This window comes from Moschus berezovskii, chromosome 10 (genome assembly GCF_049115385.1).
Source record: "Moschus berezovskii isolate FMDL1 chromosome 10, NW_MosBer_1.0, whole genome shotgun sequence".
In the NCBI taxonomy this organism is placed as follows: Eukaryota; Metazoa; Chordata; class Mammalia; order Artiodactyla; family Moschidae; genus Moschus; species Moschus berezovskii.
In genome coordinates this window covers 13,994,735-14,014,666 of record NC_142469.1, presented here as the reverse complement: position 1 = coordinate 14,014,666, position 19,932 = coordinate 13,994,735, and the positions used below count along the sequence as shown (strand labels likewise).

The window sequence follows — 19,932 nt, the reverse complement described above, 5'->3', positions numbered from 1 at the left end:
ACTTGAACCTGCATATTTAACGTTAATCTTAAGTCACCACTAGATAATTCATCATCTAAGTTTCTCATTCCTATCTAGAAGGATATATAAAATGGATTGCCATTCACTCGTTTATCTTAATGAACTGTATAATCATCAGTTAACTGTAAACAGTGGTTGCTGCTCAGTCACTACATCAGGTCTAACTCTGCGACGCCATGGGCTGGCTACAGCACACCAGGCTTCCCTGTCCTTCACCATCTCCTGGAGCTTGCTCAAACCCACGTCCATTGAGTCGGTGATGCCATCCAACCATCTCACCTTCTATCGTCCCCTTCTCCTCCTGCCCTCAATCTTTCCCAGCAATAGAGTCTTTTCCAATGAATCAGAGTTTAATAAAATTTAAAAGTGCTAACTCATTTTTATTATAGCACAATTCAGAAACATTATTTCCACAACAATTTCTAAGTTGAAATAATGGATTAATTTTACTTTCATTGTACTAAATTCTAATCTTCATACATGCATGTGTGTAAACATATATAACACACATATATATAACAAAGTAAGTTAAACTTTGCTGTTTTTAAACTTTTATATAATACTCAATTTCAATACTTCAAACTCAAGAAGGCAAAGTGGTTGTCTGAGGAGCTTTTACAAATAACTAAGGAAAGAAGAGAAGCAAAAAGCAAGGGAGAAAGGGAAAGATACACCCAACTGAATGTACAGTTCCAGAGAATAGCAAGGAGAGACAAACCTTTTTCATTGAACAATACAAAGAAATAGACGAAAACAACTGAATGGAAAAGACTACAGATCTCTTCAAGAAACCTGGAGATATCAAAGGAACATTTCATGTAAGAATGGGCCATGATAAAGGAAAGAAATGGTAAAGACCTAACAGAGGCAAAAGAGATAAAGGAGAGGTGGCAAGAATACACAGAAGAACTGTACAAAAAAAGTCTTAATGACCTGAACAACCAGAGTGGTGTGGTCCCTCACCTAGAGCCAGACATCCTGCAATGTGAAGTCAAAGGGGCCTTAGGAAGCGTTACTAGCAATAAAGCTAGTGAAGGTGATGGAATTGCAGCTGAGCTATTTCAAATCCTAAAAGATGATGTTGTTGAAGTGCTGCAGTCAATATGTCAATACATTTGAAAAACCCAGCAGTGACCACGGACTGGAAAAGTCAGTGTGCATGCCCAAAGAAGGGCAGTGCTAAACAATGTTCAAACTACCAGACAACTGCGCTCACTTCCCGTGCCAATAAGGTTATGCTCAAAATCCTTCAAGCTAGGTTTCAGCAGTACTTGAATCCAAAACTTCTAGATATACAGGCTGGGTTTAGAAAAGGCACAGGAACCAGAGATCAAATTGCCAATATCTGGTGGATCACAGAGAAAGCAAAGGAATTCCAGAAAAACACTTACTTCTGTTTCATTGACTGCATTAAAGCCTTTGACTGTGTGGACCATAACAAACTGTCGAAAATTCTTAAAGAGATGAGAATACCAGATCATCTTACCCGTCTCCTGAGAAACCTGTATGTGGGTCAAGAAGCAAGTGAGAACCTTACATGAACAACTGACTGGTTCAAAACTGAGAAAGGAGTATGACAAGCCTGTATGTTGTCGCCCTGCTTATTTAACTGATATGCAGAGTACATCATGGGAAATGCCGAGCTGGATGAGTTACAACCTGTAATCAAGACTGCCGGGAGAAATAACAACCTCAGATATGCAGGCAACACCACTCTAACAACAGAAAGTGAAGCGGAACTAAAGAGCTTCTTGATGAAGGTGAAAGAGGAGAGTGCAAAAGCTGGCTTAAAACTCAACATTTAAAAAACAAAGATCATGGCATCACTTCATGGCAAATAGAAGGAGAAAAGTGGAAACACTGACAGATTTTAATTTCCAGGGCTCCAAAATCACTGCCGACGGTGACAGCAGCCACAAAATTAAAAGAGCTGCTGCTAGAAAAGAGCAAACAATATGGGAAAACTCCACCTCATCTACTCAAGACCTGCTAGAGGGATTTCCCTGCTGATCCAGAGGTTCAGACTTCACTTTCCAGTGCAGAGGGTTCGGGTTTGATCCTCAGTCAGGGAGATAAGATCCTGCACACCTCAGGGCCAAAAAAAAAAACAAAAACAGAACATAAAACAGAAGCAGTACTGTAATAAATTCAACAAAGATTTAAAAAATGGTCTACATAAAAAATTGTCTAAAAAAAATCTTTAAAAAAAACCTGTTATTCAAAAAAAAAGACCTAAATTGCCTAAGAACTCATCAGTATTGCCAGCTGTGATGCACCACTGGTTACGGGGAGTGAAGGGCGGACGACAAGCCAGGTTTCTTTTAACTGTAATCTTTATTATTTCTGGCTTCAGCCAGGCCATGTGTGGCATGTGGAATCTTAGGTCACCAACTTGGGATCAAATCTGTCCCCAATGCACTGGGAACAAAGAATCTTAACAACTGGACCACCAGGGAAGCACCCAACACAATTTTCTGTACTCAAAGTTCTTCAAACGTCCCCTATCACTCATCCATGAAAGAACACCAGGCAGGGCAGGTATATTCTGCATACCTGTGGTAGAATTCTAAGACAGACACCAAAACCCCTACATACCCTGGATTCTAAAATGAGTTCTTAAAATTCCAAACGGAAATATATTACTTACATTTTAGAGTTTGCCCTTTGTTTTCCCCACAATGTTACAGGTAAAGTTAATTTCATGGACATTATCAACATCTCTCTCAATTTTGTTCATTTTTACCTATCTTTCAAAAGATTTCCTTTTCTATATCCACCAAAAATGCAGCCCAAACTCTATAAAGGGTACCTCTGCTCCAAAATACACATATTTGATTGAATTTTTTAGTATATTGCTTCTCCACATGTACCAAAAAGGAAAAACAGCTTATTTGCAAAATGAGATGAAATTACTGTCTCTAAATTGCCTGACAGGTGACTTACACACAAAATTAATGGCTTATAGCTTTATAATTAATCTAGGAATCAAAGACCCTCTCCGCCCAAAAAAGGACTGCAACAATAGAGACAATTAGCCTTAAATGGTATTTAACTGGGATAAGAAAATTTATCAGAAAAAGAAACTTAAAAAAGAAACAGTAATAAAACATATTTGATCACTACAGCAAGGTCTCAACTATTAGGGAACGAATGCGTGGTAACAACCAATCAAAAGGCTACATTTTCAGACTCATTGTGTGCAGGAACAAGGTCAACAAAAGCTTGTCTGATACTGAACACCTCACGTTAAAGAGGCATCTATTACTGCCTGCTTCTCAGGCACTCAAGCTTCAAAGCACTTTTCCAGTAAGACCATCTGGTGCTGCGATTCATGCATGCTAAGTCACTTCAGTACTGTCCAACTATTTGCAACTATAGACTGTGGCCCACCATGCTATTCTGTCCACAGGGACTCTCCAGGCAAGAATACTAGAATGCGTGGCCATGCCCCGCTCCAGGGGATCTTCCCCACCCAGAGATCCTGCATCTCTTATGCCTCCTGCACTGGCAGGCAACTTCCTTACCACTAGCACCGCCTGGGAAGGTGCTGTGATAAATACAGATAAATAGGAGCAGCACCATGATTTCATTAGAATAATTAATGCAAGACTTCCCTGTTGATTGTTTGCAAATACAGTGCAAACAATTGTGTTTTCTATTTTGGACCAAAGTAAGATAAAGCTGTTCAGGAAAAAAAAAAAATGCTGTGTTTTAATAAACATATCTGGTCAGATATACCGACGTCCTTAGAAGAAGACAAATTTGCCTTTTCCATTCATTTCCACAAACCAATAATTTCTGCTCCTCAATTTTTCAATTAGTATCTTTATGCAGATTTCATAAATTAACTTAAATGCCATTTAAGCAGTTATTAGATGCTTACTTAAGAATATGCTCCTTTCTGAATCAAGAGTTCTGCTTTGTGAAAGCTCACTATGTGACAAAAACTCCCAATGTTCAAATTTCTAAAGTATGTAACCAGGACATTTTTACAATAAATAAAGCAAGCCATATCACATGTTAAAATTTCAAAATATATCCATCAAACATCAAATGGTGATAGAGATGAAGAGTTTACTTACATTTGTAATAGCTATAGCATTCTTATCATAGTATTTCTTCTTTTCGTATTTATCTCTGATGAAAAATTCCACTGCTCTGAAAACAGATAACTTAAGGAAAAGCACGAGTTTAGTGACGTGTACACTCCCCTTTACTCACTTCACAGAGCCCAGATTCTAAATTTAATACTCCTACTCCCCAGTCTGCACTTTCCTCACACACTATTTCCACAACTAGATTCTGTAACCTACTTTTCTTTCTGCCAAAGAATCTCTCTCGTTCAGGAAATCTTCTGCATTCAACAAAACCACTCAGCCAAATTCTAAACAGAAAAGTCATCGTATTTCTCAGTTCCACCACAATCCGCAGACTTTTACCCCTCCCCCCCAACACTAAAGTAAGGTTCATTTTGGATTTCAGTTTAAATAAAGAAACTAACACTCATGTGGTAACCACAGCATACCAGATGCCGTGCTGGTGCACTATCCACAGTTTTCCTTTAATCTTTCCTCCATGCAGTCATGTGCATATTATAATTTCCATACCATAGAAGAAGAATCAGCAACTTGGAAAGAGTAGACAACTGTGATTTCAATACTTATGTCCCTTCCCACCACACATGGCTGCCTCTGACTGGATCAGTGAGGATCCACTGTATATTAGAAGAACAGTGACCAATTTTTTTCCTGCAAAGCTTTCTACAAATGGAAAACTCAAGAAGCTAAAACCAATGTCCGTACAATTTAATTTTCTGAAGTTGAGTGGACCAGCCTTATCTGTTGATGGGTGAATCACTTCTACTGGGATTCAGGAGCTTTGGGTCAGCTGATACAGATGACTTCTCTTACCAGTCAACCAACCACTGTTTTACCATATTCCACTAAAATGGGACTTCTTCCATCAAGGATTCTGAACTTTTTTATTTTTTAGTACCATGAACACCTTTGATAGTCAAAAAAAGCCTGTGGACTCCTTCCTGAGACAGTGCTTTTAAATGCATAAAATAAAATACACAGAACTACAAAGGAAATGAATTACACTGAAATACAGTCTCTCAGTGGATCCCCAGGTTAAGACAGCCTTCTGTCCAAAGAAAAGCAACCTGAAGCAGTAAAACAGTACATTTTCAGTCAATTGTTCCTTATTGGAAGTTAATAAAAGCTCTTTAAACTGACAGTTGAGGCCACAGGAAGTAGCAAGAATTGACAGACCACACTATACAGTGGGCACTGAGAGCTCTCAAAGCAGCCAGGGAAGGCAAGTAAGACAGGAAATCTAAATCAAGCAAGCTGAATAACTGAAAGCCATTTTTAAAGACAGCTCTCTATAAACTGTGTATATGAAAGGCACTTCACATTACCTCTTTTTCTCCTCTTAACCTATACAGAGGTTTTTTACATTTACAACTAAAGCCAGGCACAAAGAGTTTAAAGAGTTCTCTGGTATTCTACAGTACAAGGGAGGGAGTATTGTAATGACTGGAAACCAGGCATGTCTGCTGCTGCTGCTACTAAGTCCCTAGCATCCACCTTTTCAGATGCTACTGATCACCACAAATTCATTTGTGAATTAGTCACTTAATTTCTGCTAATGGTAATAAATGACTTTTTATCTAGGGAAGGTCAAATGTGGTGGTCACTTTTATTTTTTCAAGGTAGCCTTGGAGACCCTTTCAAGTCAAAGGCCCCAGAGCTGTCAGAAGGCTCATTAGTTAGATACGTGAACATTTTGGCTGTCAGTACCAAAAAATTACCGTAACACCCCAAGATTTTCATAAAACACAATAACGTTGCTTTATTCCAACTATTTCACATGTAAATAAGCTAAACGCTAAGTTCGCACATGATTTTAAATCCATGTTCAATATTACATTTTTCTGTTTTTCTAAGAGAATAAAATGAAAACAATAAAAAAAGCCGGCCCTCTGGATGAATGTGGATGTATGAGCAACTTTTACTGTCAGGACAGCTATTTACTGCCAACAGGAGGGAGAAGAAGAATTTACTTAGATTGATGTCATTGTCACAGTGGGTGAAATGGAATACATTTGTGCCGAGTGCATGCTAAGTCGCTTCAGTTGTTTCCGACTCTTTGTGACCCCATGGACCACAGCTCGCCAGGCTGCAAAACAGGCAAGTTAATGTTCTTACTGCTTAGTCTCTCAGTCATGTCCACCTTTTGCGACCCCATGGACTGTAGCCTGCCAGGCTCTTCTGTCCATGGGACTCTCCAGGCAAGAGTAGTGGAGTGGGTTGTCATGCCTGACTCCAGGGGATCTTCTCAACCCAGAGATGGAACCCGTGTCATCTCTTATGCCTCCTGCACTGACAAGCGGGTTCTTAACCACTCGCGCCACCTGGGGAGCCAGGTGAAATATGTTTATTGTTTTTAAAACTTCCATAATATTTTTAAAACAGCAGTTATATTTACTTCCAGATATAAATATTACATAGTATGTAAACAGCTTTTCTTAACTAAAATCTAAATTCTTGAAGTATAATTTTTATGTTTAAACACCTGGGAGGAGAGCGACACTGATGTTTTGCCTCCTTAATGACAGAAACAGCAGTCTATTTTGGATATTATTTAAAATATACTACATATTAAAGCTTGAAAAGACTATAATACTCTCATTTATGAAATGTTTATGACAAAGGAAAGATCACTGTTTATGACCAAAGAAAATCCTAATATTAGAGAAAATTCATTAAGAATACCGAAAACAGAGACAGAGGAAAACGCGCCAAGTTCCCGTCGCTGGTGGAGTGAGGAAGACCCTAGCGGTTCGGGCGCCCGGCTAGCAGAGCCGCTTCGGGCGCTCCTTGCCGTCCCGGGGCGGGGGCGGGCGCGGGAGGGCGCCGCTCCCGGGATGTAGCTGGTGCCCGCGCCAGGCAGGACCGAGCTGCAGCCCGGGTTCCCGCTCTTGAGAGTGAATGGTCACTTCCCCGCGGGGAGGGCGATCGGGTCAATTTTCCCGTGGGTCGGGGGCCCTCGCGGGCCCGGGGCCGGGGCTCACCTGTCGTAGCCACGCTTAGCGGGGTTGGACTCGTCGGCGTCACCGCCGCGGACCTCGCTCTGGGCCATGACCAGATATGATTGGTGATTACAAGATCCCTGTATAAGTTAATTCCTGTCAACTGCTTGGGATTTGAGGAGAAAATGCCTGGTGTCATACCTAGTGAAAATAATGGGCTTTCAAGAGGTAGTCCATCAAAAAAAAAACAGACTTTCCTTGAAGTTTTTTCAGAAAAAGGAAACCAAGAGAGCCTTGGATTTCACAGATTCTCAAGAAAATGAAGAAAAGACTTCTGAATATAAAGGGTCTGAAATTGATCAAGTTGTTCCTGCGGCACAGTCCTCGCCTATAAACTGTGAGAAGAGAGAAAACTTGCTACCATTTGTGGGACTGAATAATCTCGGCAATACTTGTTATCTTAATAGTATACTTCAGGTATTATATTTTTGTCCTGGTTTTAAATCTGGAGTGAAGCACTTATTTAATATTATTTCAAGGAAGAAAGAAGCCCTAAAAGATGAAGCCAATCAAAAAGATAAGGGAACTCAACCCTATGTATGAAGGATATCTATAGCATGATGCACAGGAAGTATTACAGTGTATTTTGGGAAACATTCAAGAAACATGCCAACTCCTAAAAAAAGAAGAAGTAAAAAATGTGGAAGACTTATCTACTAAGGTAGAAGAAGAGTATCAGAAGGAGGAAATGAGTGATAATAACAGCATGGAGATGGACAATATGAGGCATTCTGAAGATTATAAAGAAAAACTCCCAAAAGGAAATGGGAAAAGAAAAAGTGATGCCGAATTTGGTAACATGAAAAAAAAAGTTAAAATCTCCAAGGAACACCAGTCTTTGGAAGAAAACCAGAGACAAACCAGATCAAAAAGAAAAGCTGCAGGTGATACATTAGAGATTCCTCCTAAAATAATCCCCAAGCACATTTCTGAAAATGAGAGTGCAAGACCCTCCCAAAGGAAATCAAAAGTTAAAATAAATTGGTTAAAGTCTGCAACTAAGCAACCCAGCATTCTTTCCAAGTTTTGTAGTATGGGTAAAATAGCAACAAGACAAGGACCCAAAGGACACTGTAAAGAAAATGAACGTGAGCTTGAAGAGGACCTGGGGAAGTATGAAAGTGAGAATACTACTAATGATTGTGAACTGGAGTCTCCAGGGAATAATGATATGCCCAGTAATGTTAATGAAGTTAAGCCCATAAACAAAGGTGCAGAGCAAATTGGTTTTGAGCTAGTGGAGAAATTATTTCAAGGTCAGCTGGTATTACGGACTAGTTGCTTAGAATGTGAAAGTTTAACAGAAAGAAGAGAAGATTTTCAAGACATCAGTGTACCAGTGCAAGAAGACGAGCTTTCCAAAGTAGAAGAGAGTTCTGAAATTTCTCCAGAGCCAAAAACAGAAATGAAGACCCTGAGATGGGCAATTTCACAATTTGCTTCAGTGGAAAGGACTGTAGGAGAAGATAAATATTTCTGTGAAAACTGCCATCATTATACTGAAGCGGAACGAAAGTCTTTTGTTTGACAAAATGCCTGAAGTTATAACTATTCATTTGAAGTGCTTTGCTGCTAGTGGCTTGGAGTGAGTATTCTAAAGATTTATTCAAAATACTATGATATTTACTATAAAGAAATAAAAAAAGATCATTTTAACCCTTGTTAATATTTCTTAGACTATCAAAATCATTTTATTTAATAAATAACATAAAATACGTCTTAAAAAAAAATATCGAAAACAATTTAACCACCACATTGTAAAACTAAAATTAATTGAAAACTATAATAGTTTTAGAAATACTGAATTTGAAAAATGCAAACTTTTAAGTATATAATCTTTTACAGTAAAAACAACACTAATATCTGATGAAATATGTGAATTTTCAGAAATAACAGATATATATGAAATCTGAATTTATACTTAGTTATTTTAAGTAAGTAATTCAAATATAGCTGTTTCACTTCTGCTTATGATTTAAAAAAAACCTCTCTGAAATTTTCTAAGCAGTAAGCGATTTTAAAACACTACATCAGATGACAGTTGATCTGTTTGTCAAGGACATAAAAAAATAAAAATTAAATCATTAAGGCAGGACAAAGCACTAGGATAGTCCTCACAATTACAACATAAAACACTACTTTATAAAAAGCAAACAAAGCATACCACCAAGTGAACTTTCAAAACTCCTGGGGAGTCACCTGTGTAAGCACTGTGGTTCAGGGAACACGCCACATCCTCGGGGGCTCTCAGGTCCGACATGCCTCTTAGACCAAGAATGCATCACGCGGCTCTCACGTATTTTTGTACAAAGTCTCAAAAGCAACCCAACCCTTAACTGTTCATTCACCTATAGAAGTAGTGATTTATTCCAGGGGTCAGCAAACTTTTTCTTAAAGGGCCAAATAGCACATATTTTAGGTTTCGTGGGACAGTTGTTCTATGCTGCGATTACTCACTTCTGCATTTTTAGCTCCAATGCAGCCACAGAAAACTGGTAAATGAATAGGTAAGGCTATGTTCTAATAAAACTTTATTTACGGAGTCAGGAATTGACTCCTGGGCCTGCAGTCATGGATTCTCAAATTCTTTTCCAGTGCTAGTGGGCCAAGGACACCTTAACTGGATTTATACAGGGTCTCCGTGTCTGCAAACTGGCACTGTAGCAAATGTGAGGGATTTTCAAGAGAAATCTGAGAATAATTTTGCATTATATGCTGACTACAGTACTAATTCTCAAAGAGGATGGTCTCCAACATACATCCTCATTTCTGGTACCAGCAGTACTTGCTACTTAACTGGCAGTTATTGTGACCTTGAAGGTTGATCTCTTCATACCTAGCTAAGTGAAAACAGCAAGAATTCTCCATCTCACAAAGTTGTTGACAGTATTGGGGATAATATATATATAAACCACCCAGCAGAGTACCTAACAAACAGTAAGCATGCAATAAGTGAAGTTAGCTTGTTTTCTTGTGTAACTTGTCTCAGCTTCCTCACCTTTAAAATAGAGATGATACCAAGACTCACAAGATCACAGTAAGAACATGCTCAGGTGTGGAAAGACCTCAGGACAGGGGGTGGCACAGAGTGACTGCTGTCCAACGCACAGCTCTTATTATCAATCACCGTGCTCTGACAGGTCTTTAAACACAAGGCCCATAGCGAGAAGGAAACAGACAACTGTTGCGTCATCGATGCTAGGAGGGCTTGCCTATCATCAGCTTTAAACAGACCAGCAAATGAGAAGTATCAACTACAGAACCAATAAATTTGGAGACTGGGGAGTACTGATCTTCATTCTCCAGCCTCCAGGCGCCATCTGAGACAAAAGGACTTCCTTGAACTGACAGAGACCAAGAGGACGACACCTCTTTCCCCCACAAAAAGAAACAACAGCAGTGTTTTCAGCAGACCAAGGTAAGGAATATTATTATTGACAATGTAGGTCTAGGGGGCTGATCTGGGATTTAGTAAACAAACAACAAAACACCCCAGAATATCCTCCTTGCCAGTCACAAACCATTCAGCACAGCACACTTCACTGTCAAACTCCTCAACACTGACATACAGCACCAGACAAGTCCAGAAGAATCTTCACATCACTATGTTTTATCTTTTCACGTGTATTTATTTGAATCTTAAGATTTCTTCCTTTCTTTAAAGATGCTATTTAAAAGACAATTAAATTAATATCTCTTCCCAAGAACAAAATCTTCCAGTTTCAGACACACACCACTGACAGCAGCAAAATTTTCAAAAGTTCCAAGGAGACACACTGCTGATTAGCTCTGGTGCACACTGGATCTCATGGAACTGAGGTAATTAAAGTTTTTGATAAGACAAAATATCCTAATAATGAAAAGCTTAAGGTAAAGCTTTATCGCCTGTCACGCACCTGTACATGCCACCTAGAATTAACCACATGCCACATGAGAAACTATACTTTCACAGCAGCTTCTGCCTAACTTTGGTAAACTGTAAAGCTTACAGTGACAAATCTTGTTATGAACACAGTGAGGTCCCCTATTATGCCAGTTTTACTCAGTTTGGTTCTACTTGCCTCTAGGGATGAGACAACTATATTTTTCTTAATTCTAAATTTTAATTTTTTAATTTCAATTAATTGGAGGCTAATTACACTATTGTGGTGGTTTTGCCATCCACTGACATGAATCAGCCACGGTGTACACGTGCCTCCCACCTCCCTCCCCATCCCACCCCTCCGGGTTGTCCCAGTGCACCGGCTTCATGCGTCGACCCTGCACTGGCGATCTGTTTCACATACGGCAATATACGTGTTTCAATGCCATTCTCTCAAATCACCCCACCCTAGGATTCTCCCAGAGTCCAGAAGTCTGTTCTTTACATCTGTGTCTCTTTCGCTGTCTCGTGTACAGGGTCATCGTTACCATCTTTCTAAATTCCGTATATATGTGTTAATATACTGAACTGGTGTTTTTCTCTCTGACTCACCTCACTTTGTATAACAGGCTCCAGTTTCAACCACCTCACTAGAACTGACTTGAATGCATTCTTTTTAATGGCTGAGTAATATTCTACTGTATATATGTACCATACCTTTCTTATCCATTCGTCTGCAGATGGATATCTAGGTTGCTTCCATGTCCTGGCTACTACGGTAAACAGTGCTGTGATGAACACTGGGGTACACGTGTCTCTTTCAGTTCTGGTTTCCTTAGTGTGTATGCCCAGGAGTGGGATTGCTGGGTCGTATGGCAGTTCTATTTCCAGTTTTTTAAGGAATCTCCACACTGTTCTTCATAGTGGCTGTATTCCCACCAACAGTGTAAGAGGGTTCCCTTTTCTCCACACCCTCTCCAGCATTTATTGCTTGTCGACTTTTGGATAGCAGCCATTCTGATCGGTGTGAGATGGTACCTCATTGTGGTTTTGATTTGCATTTCTCTGATAATGAGTGATGTTGAGCATCTTTTCATGTGTTTGTTAGCCATCTTTATGTCTTCTTTGGAGAAATGTCTGTTTAGTTCTTTGGTCCATTTTTTGATTGGGTTGTTTATTTTTCTGGTATTGAGCTGTATGAGCTGCTTGTATATTTTTTAGATTAACTCCTTGAGACAACTATATTGAAATCAGTAAAAGTGCAAAGATGTTAGGCCTTTCAAACAGCACTGAGCCTTAGAATGATCCATGAAATAGAGAAAAGGGGACTTGTTTTCTTTAACTAGTTTCCATATTACAAGTTCCGAATCACAGTGTTTCATAATTAAAAGAAGGGATAAAAGCAATGTAGTTGTAATAAGTATAGGAAAAAAAAATTTTTTAAGACTACAGTATTGCATTAGATACAAAAGCTGGTCTCATGATCCAAGAGATGTCATCTTACGGTTTTATCATTAGGAATCATCTATCTCAAGTTTGTCTAGACAAAATCCCTCTTTAAGCTTCTGACAACCTTAGATTATCTTTTTGTAAACAGCACGACTTTGCCAACAACAAAGGGCCATCTAGTCAAGGCGATGGTTTTTCCAGTGGTCACATATGGATGTGAGAGTTGGACCATAAAGAAAGCTGAGTGCCAAAGAACTGATGCTTCTGAACTGTGGTGTTGGAGAAGACTCTTGAGAGTCCCCTGGACTGCAAGGAGATCCAATCAGTCCATCCTAAAGGAAATCAACCCTGAATATTCATTGGAAGGACTGCTGCTGAAGCTGAAACTTCAATACTTTGGCCATCTGATGCAAAGAACTGACTCATTTGAAAAGACCCTGATGCTGGGAAAGATTGAAAGTGGGAGGAGAAGGGGATAACAGAGGATGAGGTGGTTGGATGGCATCACCAACTCAATGGACATGAGTTTGAGTAGACTCTGGGAGTTGGTGATAGACAGGGAGTCCTGGCGTGTTGCCTTCCATGGGGTTGCAAAGAGTCGGACAAGACTGAGCGACTGAACTGAACTGAACTGAAACAGCAAGAAGTAAGCACCTCATATGAATATGATCATAATCTCCAAACATTTTACAAGTAACATTTAGCGTGAAACATCAAATACACAAGCTTGAACTAACAGTAGCAAAGAAACACATAATCCAAGAGCCTGACCTGAATCATACCAGGTACTCAAAAGTTGCAATCTTCACCTAGACCTTATGATCTTAGTTGCAAAGAATCCCAAACTACAAGCCTATTTTTTAAAAGCCGGCTCAAATGTGACAACAGTGATTTTATTCACTCCAGCATCATTAAGTAACATTCAAGTGTCCTTACAAGGAGGGAAAGTCTAGAGGCTTGGAAAGTTTCTTAAAGTTTCTTAAACAGCTTCTTTAAGCACCCCACCCGCTCACTTACCAAGAATAAAAATATGTTCTGAGTTGTTTCCAATTTTTAAAAAGATACCATATATAAAGTGCCAAACTCAGGGTTTGGCCCACAGCAAACCCTCACAGAAAGCTACTGCAGTTGTTGTTTCCAACACTGTACCTTCACTGTGTCGAAGGTCAAGGACTAACTAATATAGATACCGATCAATCCATGATAAAAATCTCTCCTGAAATGTTTAGATAAGGATCAAATATCTAAGGACATATCAACAAAAAATACCAGAAAAAAAAATTCACCATCTCACTGTGGGGGTAGTGTAGTCGCTAAGTCGTGACCAACTCTTGAGACCCCGGGGACTGTAGCCTGCCAGGCTCCTGTCTATGGGATTCTTCAGGCAAGAAAACTGGACAGGGTTGCCATTTCCTTCTCCAGGGGATCTTGAAGCAGGGATCAAACTCAGGTCTCTTGCACTGCAGGTAGATTCTTTACTGACTGAGCCACCGGGGAAACACCATCCCATTAATTCTTTACTTCTATTAGCTTCACCATAAAACGGATGGTAATTACTTAAGAAATAGTATTCCTACCAACAGGTACCACATGGTGCCCAGAAGGGGCACGGATGTGTAAGCAGATGTCAGAGTCCCGTCCTTGCCTGCACACCTTCAGGCCTTTGTCAATTACGGTGATCAGTGAGATACCTTGACACTACATTCATCCACCAAATACCACATAAAGGGTACTACTGCAAATTTCAAGACTGTCAATTAATTTATCACCTGGTATTCAAGAGAAGTCCAAAAACCCAAATTTAAACCAAGCCAATCTCCCCCTCCCTACCCCCCAACACACACACACACACAAAAAAAAAAAAAAAACTTCCATCCAGACACACACGCACACTAAAACTTCCATCCAGAGAGGGGAGTTTCTTCAGTCTGGGGGATATTATATGTCAACTCAACAAGCAGTGGTAGCCACCACATGGAACACAGATCGTCTGCTCTGTGGGATTCTCCTTCCACCACGCTCTCTTCCTCAGTGTTCAGTCCCACGCCCTCACTTCCAAAGGAGAAGGAAAAAGCAGTTTCGGGATTCTGAATAAAATCATCAGAAAGAACAGAGGCACTGCCCCAGGTAACATAACTTACCCAAGGATTCTTCCATCACCTACACACTAAGGGGCTCTCCAGTCTACACTACACCCTCTGCTCTTCCAGGGTCCAGACTCCCGTCTCCAGCTTCCAGATGGGCATCTCCACGCGTGTGTCCCACAGATACTTCATCCTGCCCAAAGCAGTGACTCACCGTCTTCCACTTGTAACCTTTAAACCTTCATCTGGTACTGAATTCCTTCCCCCGAAGAGTTAGTCTACCTCACTCACAGAACCTTAGCCAAGCTAGAAAACGTGGGGTCAGCTCAGTGTCTTCCCTAGAAGGCAAGCCAATGTTAACCTACTCCAAATGTCCCTGCTTTCCCAATTCCTTTCCAGTCTCCCCAGCTCCCGCCTACCTACCCTGAATCCCACTACATAAGTAATATCTTCATCACTGCTCATTTCAGAGCTGTACTACAATTCTGCATGACCTCTCTGACTCCACACCTCCTCCAACTCCTCTTCCGCGTGATAGAAGGTGACTTTTCTAATGCTTCTCCTGCCTCACAGCATTACAAACCCTTCAATCCTTTAGGTCAATTAAATGAGGCACTGTTCTATATTCTATCTATAGGCAGTTCTAGATGCCATTGAAAACCTTTCACAATCTGGAATAATAATGAGCTGTTTTTGCCACTTGCCCCACAAAACTTGGAAGTTATTGCATCGAAACTTTAAAATGTCAACTGTCCTCACACCTTCGTACTTCTGCTCACACAATTTTTATGCCTGAAATGTACCACCCACTCGTACCCTAGGATCTTGTTATAACAAAAATACCCTGGGATATCAGACTGCTAAATATGTGGGAAGGAGGTGGGAGAAGCAGAAACAGAAAAGGCCGAACAGTAACTTCTGGAATATACCTCAAAAGGTTTCTACACAAATATGAAAAAAATATATATATACATATATATATATTGGCCTGTATCTCTGTGAGAAAAGTACTTTTTCATCGTATGATCACACAAACTGTTCTAGTACACACATGGGGAACACAGAGCTGATCTTTAAGAAACTACATTATATTGCCAAAATCACAAATTTCATCTTTGGATAAAATTACGTGTGTATGTGTGGGCTCAGTTGTGTCCGACTCTGAGATCTCATGGACTGTAGCCTGCCAGGCTCCTCTGTTCATGGAACTCTCCAGGCAAAGATACTGGAGTGGGTAGCCATTCCCTTCTCCAGGGGATCTTCCCGACCCAGGGATCAAACCCAGGTCTTCTGCATTGCAGGTGGATAGTCTTATTCTTATGAGCTCTTTCTCAGACTTCAATGAGTCTGAGAAATCCTATAAAATCAAATGATTTCTGTTTAACATGTGAAAATATTCTGACTAAAATGCCATGAGGAAATACCCCACTCGTCTGTGAGGGAAGACGTGGATGCAGACAGAGCTGGGCGTGCAGCCTATGACCCAGAGAAGGTCATCAGGGACCCAAGCCCACACCCGTGTCACCACCCACTTCTACTCAGTATGGGACTCATCACGTCCACTGCTTCATATGAAGGTGATCTCAGGAAACCCCTCTGGAAATGACTTGCTTAAACAAAAATACTCAAGATGTTCATAAATCAAATCTCTAATACCAGTCTAAAGTGATAACCTGTATGTTCCAATCAAGAGTTGGAGATCAATCAAGAATCGGATATAATATTTTATACTTACTTATATAAAAATCCACAGTCAAAGGCTTTGGCATAGTCAATGAAGCAGAAATAGATGTTTTTCTGGAACTCTCTTGCTTTCTCCATGATCCAGCGGATGTTGGCAATTTTATCTCTGGTGTCTCTGCCTTTTCTAAAACCTGCTTGAACATCTGGGAGTTCACGGTTCACATATTGCTGAAGCCTGGCTTGGAGAATTTTGAGCATGACTTTACTAGCGTGTGAGATGAGTGCAATTGTGCGGTAGTTTGAGCATTCTTTGGCATTGCCTTTCTTTGGGATTGGAATGAAGACTGACCTTTTCCAGTCCTGTGGCCACTGCTGAGTTTTCCAAATTTGCTGGAATATTGAATGGAACACTTTCACAGCATCATCTTTCAGGATTTGAAATAGCTCAACTGGAATTCCATCACCTCCACTAGCTTTGTTCGTAGTGATGCTTTCTAAGGCCCACTTGATCGTGATTATCTTGGTCGTGAAGATCTTTTTGTACAGTTCTTCTGTGTATTCCTGCCACCTCTTCTTAATATCTTCTGCTTCTGTTAGGTCCATACCATTTCTGTCCTTTATCGAGCCTATCTTTGCGTGAAGTGTTCCCTTGGTATCTCTAATTTTCTTGAAGAGATCTCTTGTTTTTCCTATTCTGTTGTTTTCCTCTATTTCTTTGCATTGATCGCTGAGGAAGGCTTTCTTATTTCTCCTTGCTATTCTTTGGAACTCTGCATTCAGATGCTTATCTCTTTCCTTTTCTCCTTTGCTTTACTCTTCTCTTCTTTTCATGGCTATTTGTAAAGCCTCTTCAGACAGCCATTTTGCTTTTTTGCATTTCTTTTCCATGGGGATGCTCTTGGTCCCTGCCTCCTGTACAATGTCATGAACCTCCGTCCAGAGTTCATCAGGCACTCTATCAGATCTAGTCCCTTAAATCTATTTCTCACTTCCACTGTATAATCATAAGGGATTTGATTTAGGTCATATCTGAATGGTCTAGTGGTTTTCCCTACTTTCTTCAATTTAAGTCTGAATTTGGCAATAAGGAGTTCATGATCTGAGCCACAGTCAGCTCCTGGTCTTGTTTTTGCTAACTGTATACAGCTTCTCCATCTTTAGCTGCAAAGAATATAATCAATCTGATTTCGGTGTTGACCATCTGGTAATGTCCATGTGTAGAGTCTTCTCTTGTGTTGTTGGAAGAGGGTGTTTGCTATGACCAGTGCGTTTTCTTGACAAAACTCTATTAGCCTTTGCCCTGCTTCATTCCGTGCTCCAAGGCCAAATTTGCCTGTTACTCCAGGTGTTTCTTGACTTCCTACTTTTGCATTCCAGTCCCCTATAATGAAAAGGACATCTTTTTTGGGTGTTACTTCTAAAAGGTCTTGTAGGTCTTCATAGAACTGTTCAACTTCGGCTTCTTCAGAGTTACTAGTTGGGGCACAGGCTTGGATTACTGTAATATTGAATGGTTTGCCTTGGAAACGAACAGAAATCATTCTGTCATTTTTAAGATTGCATCCAAGTACTGTGGTCATGTATGGATGTGAGAGTTGGACTGTGAAGAAAGCTGATCACCAACAAATTGATGCTTTTGAACTGTGGTGCTGGAGAAGACTCTTGAGAGACCCTTGGACTGCAAGGAGATCCAACCATCCATTCTAAAGGAGATCGATCCTGGGTGTTCATTGGAAGGACTGATGCTAAAGCTGAAACTCAAAAACTTTGGCCCCGTCATGCGACAAGTTGACTCACTGGAAAAGACTCTGATGCTGGGAAAGATTGGGGGCGGGAGGAGAGGGGGACGACAGAGAATGAGATGGCTGGATGGCATCACCGACTCGATGGACATGAGTTTGAGTTAACTGCGGGAGTTGGTGATGGACAGGGAGGCCTGGCGTGCTGTGAGTCATGGGGTCGCAAAGAGTCGGTCACGACTGAACTGAACTGAACTGACTGATATAAAAATACTATGTAAATCATATTATCAGATTCCTATTAAAAACCATAGGAATGGTAAAGAATCCACGTGCCAATGCAGGAGACGGAAGAGACATGGATTCAACCCCTGAGTCAGGAAGATCCCCTGGGGAAGAGCACGGCAACCCACTCCAGTGTTCTTGCCTGGAGACTCCCATGGACAGAGGAGCCTGGCGGGATACAGTCCATGGGGTCACAAAGAGTCGGACACGACCGAACACAGCACCACAGCAACAGCGTTAAGAACTTACCACATATAAAGCACAGGTCAGGGCAAATCAATCTCTATTTTTTATGAACAACAGTATAATAAAATTCACATGTTCCTAAATACAAAGTTAAAATATAAACTATAAATTTAAAAAAACGATCTGATTCTTTTAAAACCCAAAATAAAGAAATGTTAAAGGATACTGATCTGTCTGTGGTCTTCGAAAGTTCTCTGGAAGATTGGCTTCATATAGTAGTCTTGCTTTAGTATTTCCCATATCTTGCATGCACTGTAATAAAAAAAATCAAGTATTTTCGTTACTCATATAAACATTAAAAAGTAATTCCTATACACATACATATACATACATACACATATATACAAACACCTGATATTTATCATTTGCAACATATATTCTTTACTTTAGAAAAATAATTTAAATCATAACCATGAAATTACTCAAGTTCAAAACAGGAGCATAGTCTTAACCTTTCATATTTCTTTAACATATGTAGATCCACAGTTTTCTAATGCCTTTTTCCATGACTACAATACCACCTTTTTTTATACTTATACTTCCTTAAAGTGGGTTCCCTGGCAGTTAATGGTATGATTAATGGTATGATGTTTTAAATGTTATCACTTGAACAACACTGCCATTTCTAAGGCCAAAAACTCAACGTCAAATTCTCTTTGTCCTGAGCTTCAAAATACTGCAAAGTTTTTGTAATCTACATTCAAGACCACATGGAGAGCAGCAAGAGACAAATGCTGGTGCCCTGGAACTCTACAGAAGTGGATTCACTTCTTTTAAGATTACTAACTTCTTACTTGGAGAAGGAAACGGTAACCCACTCCAGTATTCTTGCCTGGAGAATCCCATGGACGGAGAAGCCTGGTAGGCTACAGGGTCCACAGGGTCGCACAGAGTCAGACACGACTGAGCGAAGGAATGGAACTTCTTACTAATACATATATATGGAATTTAGAAGGATGGTTATCTTAACCCTGTATCAGTTCAGTTCAGTTCAGTTCAGTTGCTCAGTCGTGTCCGACTCTCCGCGACCCCATGAATCACAGCACGCCAGGCCTCCCTGTCCATCACCAACTCCCGGAGTTCATTCAAACTCATGTCCACAGAGTCGGTGATGCCATCCAGCCATCTCATTCTCTGTCGTCCCCCTCTCCTCCCGCCCCCAACCTTTCCCAGCATCAGAGTCTTTTCCAGTGAGTCAACTCGTCCATGAGGTGGCCAAAGTATACACGAGACAGCAAAAGAGACACAGGTGTATAGAACAGTCTTTGGGACTCTGTGGGAGAGGGCGAAGGTGGGACGATTTGGGAGAATGGCATTGTAGCATGTATATTATCATATGTGAAATGAATCACCAGTCCAGGTTCCACGCATGAGACAGGATGCTTGGGGCTGGTGCACAGGGATGACCTGGAGGGAGGATATGGGGAAGAGGGAGGTGGGAGGGGGGTTCAAGAGGGGAAACACTGT

At 40.5% G+C, this 19,932-nt stretch overlaps 1 protein-coding gene and 1 pseudogene across 3 annotated transcripts in view; one reads left to right on the top strand and one right to left on the bottom strand.

Moving 5' to 3' along the window:
- Positions 1 to 19,932, bottom strand: part of SMAP1 (small ArfGAP 1) — a 184,665-nt gene that overhangs the window by 88,920 nt on the left and 75,813 nt on the right. For all 3 annotated transcript variants that reach the window (XM_055433520.2, XM_088840493.1, XM_055433521.2), the window contains exons 3-4: positions 18,632 to 18,717; positions 4,104 to 4,179 (exon numbers count right to left, since the gene is read on the bottom strand). In XM_055433520.2, coding sequence (XP_055289495.1) covers positions 4,104 to 4,179; positions 18,632 to 18,717 — 162 coding nt within the window. The remainder of the gene's footprint in view (positions 1 to 4,103; positions 4,180 to 18,631; positions 18,718 to 19,932) is intronic.
- LOC148776278 (ubiquitin carboxyl-terminal hydrolase 1 pseudogene) lies at positions 6,855 to 8,706 on the top strand (annotated as a pseudogene).